General features: G+C 34.1%; 1 protein-coding gene across 2 annotated transcripts; it reads right to left on the minus strand.

Moving 5' to 3' along the window:
* Nucleotides 1-1,073: 1,073 nt before the first annotated feature.
* On the minus strand, nt 1,074-12,525 carry MS3_00005548 (uncharacterized protein). 2 transcript variants are annotated; one of them, XM_051213631.1, is made up of 8 exons: nt 12,186-12,525; nt 12,001-12,132; nt 11,909-11,959; nt 10,461-10,910; nt 6,673-6,927; nt 5,763-5,834; nt 4,900-4,980; nt 1,074-1,673 (listed from the first exon to the last, which is right to left on the minus strand). In XM_051213631.1, the coding sequence occupies exons 4-8, from the start codon at nt 10,866-10,868 to the stop codon at nt 1,434-1,436; spliced, it is 1,056 nt and encodes a 351-aa protein (XP_051069620.1). In that variant the 5' UTR covers nt 10,869-10,910; nt 11,909-11,959; nt 12,001-12,132; nt 12,186-12,525; the 3' UTR covers nt 1,074-1,433. The 2 variants fall into 2 exon arrangements, with proteins under 2 accessions (XP_051069620.1, XP_051069621.1); XM_051213630.1 differs by having other exon boundaries at nt 1,470-1,673; nt 4,747-4,980; nt 10,950-11,959; nt 12,001-12,525.
* Nucleotides 12,526-12,813: the final 288 nt, after the last annotated feature.

Below are 12,813 nucleotides of genomic sequence, written 5' to 3' on the forward strand. Positions count from 1 at the left end.
TAAATAATAACAAAAGGTCACATGTAACGACCTAACTTCTCTTGAGTTACAGAAGTAATATCACTTTCTTAGGACTAAAGATCCTGATAAGAAGTTATGCATTAGTTCTCAGTTTCGAGTTAGACATATAAGTCACGAACGTGTCGGTCTTTCCACAGTATATCTATTAGTGGAAAAGTCCAATAGATGCATCGCACCTTAGATTCAAAAAAGATGGTGTTGGGGATCAAATAGTGACTGAATGGATTTCTGCAACCGCGTTTGGTCGAATCAGAATTCTTGAATCACACAATAGCCGTACCTTATCCACTAACGTTAAGTGCACAGTCTTCATGGAGCGCATTTATTCGTGTATTACGTAATCAATAAATGAATGGCCTTGCAGCGCTATATACCCAAATTTAAAATGGTCAGTTGTTGCGTTGAAATGTCCCTAAACAAAATAATTCGACACAGTTGAGCGTACGGTTTAAGTTGCTAAAGTCCTACAAAAGCGGGATGATAGCACTTAGTGACCTGACGTCTAATATTGTTAATCGCAGTTTATGCTGTTCGTATTTGGTTACTTGATATCCAACGTTACGGGTTGAAAGAATAATTCGCTATTAGGCGTTGTGCGTTGATGCTTTGAAAGAAAACTGTTATTCGTTCTAATTCAACATCATAGTTCAAGTATTTGCCACAGAATAATATAACAATGAACACATACGGAGTATACGATGTTATAGAATGTGTTCACGAACGTGACAATCTGAGATAATAAGTAGTGAGTATTGAATCATCCGGGCATGACCACGATGCACTGAAATCTTAGTGATATCGACAGTTTTCTTGACGCAGTTGACTTCGTTAGAAGTCAGGAAAAAGGCTGCGAACAAGGGTACACTGATCGCCAGAATTACATGTGTGATTAGAGTTATGTCCCATTCCTATGGTTAAACCATAATTTGCTCAGTGAATAAAACTAGATTTTGCGGCATTTTGATACAACGTCCTTGGTACGTGCACAAGCTGATGCTACGCTTGAAAAAAGGTGATCGTTGGCACTAAATCTATCGAAATAAGATATCTGAGACAAGGTAACAGATGAAGCTTGTGTATTTATGAATCCAGTTACATTTGAGTTTTTTTATACAATTATGTGCAACTATGCGTGCATTACAAAACCTTATTAACGATTGGCCTTGCTCAACAAACCCAGGGTATTTGTTAATTCACACTATCTGATTAGTGAAGAAGGGAAATTATTGTACGGATAATCTAGAGAAAAAGTACACTTGGATATGTGAGTATTAAAGGTTTCAACATGTAATAGTTGTTTTCATGTAAGTAAAGAAAACCACGAACCAACAAGGTACTACAATGATCCTTATGCAAAAAAGTCAATCAGTGGAATTCCCCTCTTAAGAGTGATGGCAAATTACTACGTGGATCTATTCAGGAATTGTTGGCTGGATGACGGAATGTAATGATTTTGAAGACATTTTAGCTTCATATTGTTGTATTCCATTAATATAGTCAGTATAATCGTCAGGAATATCTTTCATGAAATCTGAATGATAATTGATATCGGGAAACCATTCCGGTAACATATATGGTTTCAACCAGCTAACAAGAGGAGTTGCTCCAGGTTCGTAATTAACATCTTTGTGGTAAAATAGAACACCATCAATCTGTGAACAAACAATAGGGGAACATTAAATGCAAAAATATAGAAGACATTACATCATATTCGATTCTCAGTTCGAATAAAATTATGGTTGGAAGTTAAAAATCGATTTATTTATACTTATTGCAATGTTAATTTACACCTTATCACTGTATCATTTGCAATGACGAATACTTTCATTTAAACTTCTACGATAATCGCATATTCATGAACAGAATGAGAACATGAAGTGTAAGCGAATTGTGCCAGAATACTTAGTCGGTAATCTACATAAACAAAAAGGTCAAATGTACAAAAAAATGGATTTAGTAACAGATAACCAATCAAATCAGGATGACTGATTTAGCCGTCAAATATGTAACTGATACTTTAAGAGCTCCAAAGCTGTACAAGTTTGTCGCATTGAGTGTTAGTAATATTATCCGATTTAATAGACTGAATTAGATGAAGTCTGAACATGTGATCCAATAACCAAAAGTCAAGTCCTCTGACCATTAATTTATCACTCCATTTTCATGTCATTCAAGATTTTAGGTATTAACAAAGATTTGTAAATGTGAGAAATAACTAAGTGCATATTCAATTCTAGTTACTGACATTGAGCTTAGAAGAATGAACAAAGTACAACTTAATGAAACCAACCCGTGTGTTTTAAATCCAATAGTTATTGTAATTCGAAAATGGGTCTATTAGTGGGACATACTCCTGATATTGAATATATACTTAACTGAACGGAAAGGGACGAAGTCTGTAGCTTTATTCAACACAATGAGTCTTCAATTACCAGTAGAGTATGCTTTACGCGTAAACTTAAGTGTAATATACGAGATGTTGTAAAAAGTGTAGAACCTACGATTAAGAGGCTGACATCTTTAGTAGACTAATGGAAAATGGAAGTCATTTGAGCAAAATAAACACACGTATCGAAACAAATGTAAGACAGAAGCCATAGACTGTTACGAAGGGAAAATAGGAAACTTGTGGTGTGTTCTTTTGTGATTCAACTTGAAGAGTATTTATCTCACATGTTGGCTCACTGAATTTTCGTTTGGTACATATTATACGCCTTTTGAAGGATCACCAAAAAAAATGAAATTTTTGTCTTGATTGTTGTCCCCGTCTTACTGGTTACCGTGTTTACTTTTTCATAGGACCGATAACCTTCATCTGACTAATCACTCAATGATTGTGAGATAATGATTGATATCGGTAACTAACGCCCATTGGTGCAGCCTCTATTTATCCTACCAGCTAACCAGAAGACGGGAGTAACACGGAGATAAGACTTCTGATGCAGAGTTTTTGCTCTATCCAACATGATTTAGAAACTCATATAATAATATATATTGAATACCGGGTCACACAGCAACATAGATAGGAAATTATAATGTGTACAATACTACGTTATGAGTGAAGTAAAAGTGAGCAATAAGTTCGTATTAAATTAACAATAACTTAGAGGAGGTGGAACATTTCAGTCAGCTACAACATAAGACCAGGTATATATATGCATCGGTCCAAGTTGCCACACTTCATTAGCACAAGATGAACACCAAATTCATATAAGTAGTTACTTCAATGATGGTAATATATAAAAGAAAGATTGTATACAAGGATATAATACAGGAAGGACAAATCCGTTCGTAGAAAGATATGAAGCGACTTCAATCTCATAGTTTAAGGGGAGACAGGGAGTGTATACACCGACGCCATTGTGATCGATTCTGAGCCATGTCACCCAGTCTCCAACCATTGGTCTTGATAGTCACGCGGATCCCAGCCAAGTAGTCTGCATCTACCAACATGGCTCAGACTAGAAGTTAGTGACTTCAAGCACTAATGCCACGTTTTTTTGGCCGCCCATAACGGGTAAAGGTAAAACATCTAGCAAGTTTGTGTGTCCTTTGGAAAAGTACATAACAGGGAATATAAAATACAATAAGCTAAGTATTTTTTTAATTACAAAATAAAAATATGGGCACTGATTTCCCATATGATAGTTCTGAATGTTTAGCTCTCCAAACACGGTACATAATATTTTCCAATGCATCAATTAATTACTCGGTGACATAAAACTAACACCTGGTTAACGATAAATAGGATTTTGTAAGTTTAATATTTATAAACTGCCGTGCGTGTTGTGGCATTTTCTATTTTACTTTAAAAATAATCATAAAATTTTTATGATGCTCGACTGCTGTTATACTCTTTTAATTGGAGGTATAGTGAAGTGGGACAATTCATGCAGCTAACTAATAGTGCATAAATGACTGTTTACTGTTAGTACTATGGAAGAAAATATTATAATATCGACCCACGTCTAGTTACTTAACGATCGTGAAACACAATATGTCACTTATATCTTATTTGCATAGTAGGTTTTGTATACCACAGGAAGTGTATATCACAACTGAATCCCAGTGCAGAACACAAGTTTCCTAAGGCTATTGCATAATGGTTGACTAAAATAGAAGGAACTGCACTGAAGTGAATTGGTTTATTGAATTGAATTGAATCCTACTAATTACTGAGTTTTCATCCTAGGAGTTATATATTATATTCATGTGGACCAGCACTTAAAATGAGCCGCGTGTATATATTAATGAAAATGTTTGTTTATAAATTGAATGCCTTTGTCGGTAAGAAAAGTAACCACCTCAGAACTGCCAGCGAAAATCAACATTACTTTATCATCATTACATTTTTACTACAAAACGTACAATATATGAGAAGAGACTATTTTATCGTCCCCAAGCCTTCGACATTTGTTTGTTTCTATTAGAATTATTAATTTTTCTTTTGTAAGAACTGCAAATGACAAGAATCCCAATGCAAGTGTACTATTTTTGTAAACTTTATTCGTATTGGTTGTTTGGATCTTTCCATTAGTGTTTGGGACTGTAACTGACTATTCAGTACTGAGTTCGAGTCTCTGGATAGACATCAACTTTGGAATCCAGGTAGACCCGGTTGAGAAGTCCAAAATAAGGTGAAATATACGTTCTGGATTTTACTGCTAGCCACTATTCATCTCTGCTTATTTTTATAAGTCATAAACACTACATTACACTGTTTACCTTGTGTGATTTTATCGATAAATAGTTCCATGTTTTGCAAGTACATCTCATACAGACATACATCCTGTGTTATACATCATATATATATGCTAAGGTACTTAGAAATTTATAGCTGTACACTATTACAACTGAGTGATTGAATGTTTGAGCTACCTCGTATGACGGGATTGACGAGAATGCGTCTTGCATTGATCCTACATCACATTCATATGACGGCAGAATGTGAAAAGCAACCTGTTTTTAAAGAAAGGAAAAACATTATATATTTTTGATAATGATATGAATATATTTTACTTAATGAACGTCTTCATAGTATGTTAAAGATTCTCAAATTTTAATCTTAAACGATATTTTCCACTCTTGTATATACATTAATTATTTAGGCAATTTTTAAAATGAAACACGAGGAAAAAGACACTTTCAGAGTTGAAGAAGGTTTCGAGTTCATTTGGAGGCGAACCATATATGAAACTGCTTTTTGTTTTTTAATCAAATTAATATCCGTAACTTTTAGTTGTTCATTAAAAATTCATATTTAGACATTAGGTAGGATACTTCATTCAAACGTTTTATCAGGAAAATTAAACTCAAATGTTTTGGATTGAAATGATCTGAATGGATACATGTTATCGAACTTTACTTAAAATAGCTTTTCCATGGTTGGAGGGATGTTATTGCAAGCTAAACAGTATGCTACATGGCACGTTCATCCAACACAACATTATCAGATAATTAATATTAAACAATGAAATACATCTTGGATTCGAATACTAATTGGCATCAAGAGTTATTATTAATCATGCAAATAATTTTCTTATAAATATTCTTAGTTAAAGATGATATTAATTCAATGACTTCACAATAATCACCATAGAAAATGTAACCGGTTGTTGTAGTAAGGAAAATAAAAAAATATTATTACTTATGACAAAATGATATTCATGTGTCATCATTATTAAAAATTTAGTTCGATATATTGCACACGAAGTATGACCATAATTTATAAATCCACTTACGGGATCACTTTCATTATACTCCTCTATTTGTTGCTTGAGATAACTCTCTAACCATTGGGATCGTTCATAAAACTTGAAGAGTAAAAATAGAGTATTAGTTAGTACATATACAATGTAGTAAATAAATACTAGATACTTAATCTAGGAATTTAGCTCGAACATATCAGTTTAATTACAAAGACACATGCTACGTAGATATGATAAGACTATCTACTCACTCTATAAGCTGATAAAGTACGCCAAAATATGCCTAAAGAGAGCTCTCTTTGTGTATGAAATAACAAGTTTAATTTAAGTGTTTTATAAATTATGACTGATCAATAAGACTGCTAAGCTCGAATTTTTAATAAGACAAAAGTTTTATGGATATTTTTTAACGCGTAGTTTAATCACAGAGTGATTTAAGCTAGACAACTATTGGGAACCAAACACTGTATGTTTATTATTCGTACAAAATAAGTCATTTATTACTGAGATTATGTATACAAAGACTTCATTTAAGAAACAAATGCATACTTGTTATTCGCAGATCAAATAATGTAGACAGCTCAGTGCAATTCATAACCCATATTTGATTATTACTACGTTTAGTTAGTCGTAATCAACGTAATGCCTGGAACAAATACACGCTGAGATGAATTTCCATACAATATTCTAGAATGTGCATATCACCAGATGGAAAACCTTCTGTACACTACCAGATTTCTTGGGGTTTAAAATGAAGTAATGAGTATTGGGATAAATTATGAAAACAAGAATATTAACAAATCTAGAAACGACTAAAAACATTTAATTAGAAAGCTTTAGCTTAAGTATGTTATTTTTCTTTGAGTTAAAAAAAGGATAAAAAACAAACATAATGTAAAGTATACTGTTGTATCATTTTAATGAAATTCGTCAACAGACTTACAGGTAGATTGACATAGCCTGTCGATCTCATAAAAATGATGTCAACTACGTAGAAGACAAAAGTCACTTGCTTTGTTTCATTTGCCATTTGGAAATTACTGAAATCCATATTCTTTTCCGGACAGTATAATATGCAATCTAATAAAGTTGTATATGAACTGTTCTGATTATCACTTTGGCCTAAACCACCTCCTGGAAGTCGTGAAACAGAGGATATCAGTTGACGTCCATTTCTAGTATATACTGTAGTCTTTCCCTTTAAGAGAATTTAAAATTCTGCTCTATTAATCAATGTAAAAATTATATATATATATATATATATATATATATATATATATATATATATATATATATAACTCGTGGAAGACTTGACTGTTAGTGCGTAAGTTGGGAAGCAATGAATATGCACGTTATGCTGACCATATACTGCCAAAGTTATCTCGAGAGCTCAGTTTCGAGGAGACGGTAACTCAATTGTCAGAGATATTCGATGAATCGTCCTCATTGTTTAGTATTCGATATCAGCGTCTAAATTTGGTGAAACGCGAAGCCGATGAATATGGTGCTCTAGCAGACGTCCTCAACAGAATGTAAACGGTTCAAGTTACGCTCACTGACAGAAGACTAATTTAAATGCTTAATATTAATCAAAGCTCTTCAGTCACCACAAGATATTGAGATCAGGACTAGACTTTTGACTCGACTGGATCAAGATCCAAATGTCACACTCAGGACATTGACAGATGAGTGTAAGAGACTACAAAGCATTAGACACGACAATGAGTTAACTGAAAAGGTAAATCCTAATTTAACTTGCAGCAGTATCAATGCTATTACTAGGTTAACAGTTCAGAAGCCGATAACAACTCGTAAGAAACCAACGACTGCTTGTTGTTTATGTGGTGATTGGCATTATGTACAAATCTGTCCATCTAAGAAGCATAAATGTCAGGTGTGCAATAGACGTGGACATAAAAGTCATTGTCCACCAAATTGTACGTCGCAGCCCAAGGAGAAACTTAAACGTCCTCGCTATGTGGTGAAATCAGCCGAGTCGAAATCTCTTTCTCTGATAGCAACCATTCAAACAGACTATGACTGTCTAGAGAAACGTACAACCTGTTTGGGAAATCGCCAATGAAGCCATCTAAGAAAACTGCTAAAAACGCATCATGAGATGCTCTAAAACTGGTTTGTGAAGTAGAATGTGAGTTTTCCTTCAATGAAACTAACTGTAAAGAGATATGTTACTTAACAGAACGGTTAAACCTTGTTATTTTTGGTCCAGATATGCTATAACATCAAGAAAAAACGACCCCAAAAAATACAAAATATGTCGATCGTATTCAGTGAGTCTGCTTTTAACTAAATCGTAGTTAGTGCCACAAGCAAATGAAATACAGTTTTATATGTTTAATCTAAGACAACAAACTATACAATCTAAATTAGTCGTGAATTGGAACTAAATAATCATTAACACAGAAAGAAAAAGCCAGCAGTGTTCAGCCTTGGTATGATTTTAAGAAACTATTATCTAACCAAATGCAGACCAATCCATGCTGATTTCACATATTAACTACCTGGAGAATATGACTTTCGGGAACAGCCATACTTTATCGTGTGACCAACTGACTTTCAAACAGTTAATTAATTCATTTGATATTGTTTTACTTGGATCTTCCCATTGATGTTTTAGGACTGAAATTGATCAGTCTCTTATTGGGATATGTGCAATACTGTGCGTATGCCTCGATATTGCCTTAATTTACAAGCATTATAAGCAAAGATGGATAGTGGCTAGCAGTGGGATCCAGGACGCGCGTTTCGTCCCGTTTGGGACTCGTCAGCTGGATGTACCTGCATCTCAGAGTTGATGTCCACTCTGCGACTCGAACCCAGTACCATCCACTTCAAACGCCATCGCGTTATCCACTTAGCTACTGAGTCCCGATAGCCACTTGCTTGTGCAATGGGGTGAAGTTTAATTCATTTGATATTGTTTACTTGAATCTTCCCATTGATGTTTTAGGACTAAAATTGATCAGTCTCTGGTTAGCATATGTGCAACCTGTGTGGATTGCCTTAATATTTCCACTGCTAGCTACCATCTATCTTTGCTTATAAAGCTTGTGACTTAAGGCAATCCACATAGCATGCATATATACCAACAAGAGGCTGATCGATTGCAGTCCTAAATACTAATGAGAAGATACAATCAAACAACACTAAGTGACATTAAAAGTATTCCTTATAATACTCTGAAAGTGGTAATTCACACAATAACTAGTTGTATTATATTCAGTTTCAAGTTGTTTTTATTTTACTCATAAATATTATAAGTAACTCATTGTATTTATACCTTACGAATTTCACTAGGTCATTTCAAATTGTTTATAGTATTTAAGGTAGTCATATATAAACATTTGATCAGAATGTATAGTTTCTTTGTATCAGTCTTATTTGACAGTTTATTTGTAAGCAGTATCAAACTAAAACAAGCCACTAAGAAAATAACCATTGAAATGTTAATTACGTAATTAATCATTTTTATAATTTAAAAGTAATTGTGAGACTATGAAACCGATATTGGTTCGATTCCACTTTTATAAATAATATTAAGGTAGATTTCTACGGATCATTCAAAAAGAAGTTAGCTTGTACCAACTAGAGAACTACTAAGAACCAACTCTCTCCGGTCAGCTACTTCAAGCTGATTTGTAACATCTGATCGTCGCGTAACCAAGATCTATATCCCACACAGTGAGCACAGTACATATAGACCAATAAGTTGATTGATTAATATCCTGGAACATTTTTATATTATTTCAACTATCTAACATTGAGAACGAAATATTATATTAATAAACCTCTAATATCGTAAACGAGTAAATCAGTGAAAATTTCAACCATAGAGTTATTTTACTATTTCAAATTATACAATTAAATTCATTTACATTATTTACTTGATTTCTTTCGTGAGCCTAATGCGGTGAATTTAATAAGATAAAACTCATAAACCAAGTACATATTCGCTTGACCAACATTTAAGCCATTACTTTCTATCATGTTTGAAGATGAACGCTGAACTAATAACCAACTGAAGTCACAAGCAGCAAAGTCCGAACCTTTATTCTAGTGACTAGCAGATCAATACTTTCATCAGTAATCCAATAGTGCAGACAGAACAATAATCATTATATATATATATATATATATATATATATATATATATATATATATATATATATATATATATATATAGAGAGAGAGAGAGAGAGATTAAAGGGTAATTTTATTGACTGAAAAATTATAACATGTGGCTATCTGTGAACTGCTAAGGCAAGATGATTGACGAGACAAATTTAAGCGTATATTGAGATTGGAAACCTTATCTGGTTTACCAAGTAGAAATTTATGTACTCAGATATAAGCCATACTTTGTGTGAGGGTAGTGAAACTATTTAGCTTTACAAACCACAGTAGATGGGGGATTCGAACCTTTAACTTATTGATTGAGGACCAAGTGCTTTAACCACTAAGACACAGCTCCATGAGTTAAAACCTAACTTTTTACATCTAGATAGATGAGGAATATCTATCACCAATGTAAAATCAATTTCAACAAGCTTTGATTTATCAAGTATTCGTGAAAACCGTTTGCATAGAAAAGTGCATACCAAAATATCTCTTAATAAGAGGATTCCCTCTTTATGAGATTCAGCAGTATTTCAATCAAACGTAGCCAAAAGTCAGTGATTTAAATCATGTTCACCAACGTTAATTTCTTACTTTTGAAGCCTTGATAAATACATGGCGCCCTTTAGGACAAATTTTCATCCGATATTCCTCTTCAAAATTTGGAGGCATAAATAGAAACCACTCTGCTAGCATTAAAAGTTTCGAGTGACGACGCCAACTTCTTATTTCTGACTTTGTTTCAGTTGATGCCCAAGGGTGTTTTGAGGGCTCTTCTTTATTCACAGAAAAGCGATTATGATCGAAATGATCTAACCGTTCTTTTTTAGATTTAAGTATGCTGAGTTTTTGACGCCAACGTTTTTCCTGATCGATAGCTCGACCTTTGTTTTTATATAATGAAAGGCGTGGGTGCTGTTCTGATTCAGCGACAGTTTCAGAATTTTCTTCGTCAATATCCAAAGTCGAATCCCAATGTTCGCACAAGGAATCAAGTTCCATTTCTCTAGTATTTAACTTAGATTATTGAGATAATTCAAAGCACTGAAATAAAATTTTTTATTAGATTACTATATAGTATGCACTTAGTAATTGCAATAACTACATTGGCTTTCAACCTGAAACATAATAAAGAGAATTGAAATAAGTATACGCCGATTCAAGTTGTCTCGATTTGTATCGGCACAGTCAGTGCTGAGCCATACGCCCAACTCTTAAGTACTGGAGTATCCCCTCTACTTTATAGATAGGGAACTTTAATATGAGCTTCTTATACCCCTTATTGGGGTGACATAATCCATTAAATTAGTGCTAAAGTGACTCATCCCTAAGCGAAACTGTTAAGGCATTTATAGAGCTCACCCCCCTTACTCTTGAACTAAGTATAAAAAAGTCTTGAAGCGCAGTTGCAGTTAGTGCTTAGAACTATTGGCTTTTGACTATAGAGCTGTACGTTTAAGGCTCGTCCCACCTACTCTGGTTTGGCCATACAGATAACATAAGTTCTCACCACAATTATGATTTAAAGTTGAGTACATGAAACAGCACTCGGCAAACTAGTTGTACCAACTATCATGAACGTAAAATTCTTGAAATAAAGGGATTTAAGAAGCAAGAAAATCATTTAGATTACATTCAAGGAAAGAGAATCCTGTATTATTCTACATTTAACAGGACTATTTCGCACACAAGGAAATGACTATATGGACGTCAAAGCTCATCCTGATGCACTAGTTTCCAACATTTATATCAGTAGGGATTCGTCTCATATCTTTTTATTCGAAGTGTGCCGTGAAAACAAATCATTTTATTGATGGTCCAATTGGCAGTACGTTGTGATACAGCGTAAAAATATTTGGAAAGACAAGAACCTATAAGCATATATTCTCTAGATTACTGTCATGAGAAATTAATTTTCCGATATTTCTGTCAGTTTGAATACGAATATGGTGGATAGACCTCGACTTTTGTTTGACAGTAAAATTTGCCCAGTTATCAAATACTGGGCTGGAGACCATGCTTATAACACTGGGAGCACTCACCAAAGCCGAATATTTGATAATATTCAATGTGTCGTATACTACCTTGAGTAACTATGTTTGTACAAAATACAATCTTAAGATCGAGAACTCACCACTGCATAGTCTGACGGTACATACTACTAATTGTTTTTTATAAATATAAAGTCCGGCCTTTAATAGGTTTGGATCTAGCATGGAGGTATGTTGTATCTTGGTGAAGTATGAATGGCAGTGTGTGGGACAATCTGGAAGACAACAGGTGAGTGGCCGACTGTATAGTAAGCATATGTAATCTTACATTTGATAAGACAACCTATAACAACCGGAGGTAATACAAGGACAAGATTAAAGCTATTCGGCAGACGAAAATAAGAGTTGATATCACAAGCCACCAAATGTGACACACCGCCTGTTAGTCAATGGAGCGACCATTTTTCTGACGGCCGCCTTCGAAACTCAATAAACAAGATATTTATGACGAGTTTGTGTAACCAACTAATTTCTATTCACTCGGTTTTTGATGTCACAACAAACACTATATATTCGTTATCGCTAGACAACGGAAACTCAGTGGATATTGTTTACATAGATTTCAGTAAGGCTTTTGACATGGTGCCAACTAATAGACTGCCATTGAAGTTGGAAAACCTTGGTATTGCTGGAACTCCTTTAAAATGGATTAAGGATTTCCTAGTAGGTCGTAGGCAAAAAGTAAGAATAAATTCCAAGTGCTCCATCTGGAGACCAGTACTTAGTGGAGTACCCCAAGGTTCCGTCTTAGGTCCTTTACTTTTTATAATGTACGTTAATGATCTTACAAGTATAGTACAGTCTCCAATGTTATTATACGCTGACGATGTAAAAATTTGGCGAGTAATAACTGGAGACAAAGACGCATTTACTCTTCAGGCAGACTTAAATAATAT

Source organism: Schistosoma haematobium, chromosome 3 (assembly GCF_000699445.3).
Source record: "Schistosoma haematobium chromosome 3, whole genome shotgun sequence".
Classification (NCBI taxonomy): Eukaryota; Metazoa; Platyhelminthes; class Trematoda; order Strigeidida; family Schistosomatidae; genus Schistosoma; species Schistosoma haematobium.

Bases quoted from the DNA above. Each gene is read 5' to 3' on its own strand.
- MS3_00005548 (XM_051213631.1), bottom strand. From the start codon at position 10,868: ATGGAACTTGATTCCTTGTGCGAACATTGGGATTCGACTTTGGATATT. The intron at 6,928-10,460 runs GTAAGAAATTAA...ATTCTCTTAAAG, and splicing joins TATTTATCAAGGCTTCAAAA to GGAAAGACTACAGTATATAC. The intron at 5,835-6,672 runs GTAAGTCTGTTG...TTACTCTTCAAG, and splicing joins CAGGCTATGTCAATCTACCT to TTTTATGAACGATCCCAATG.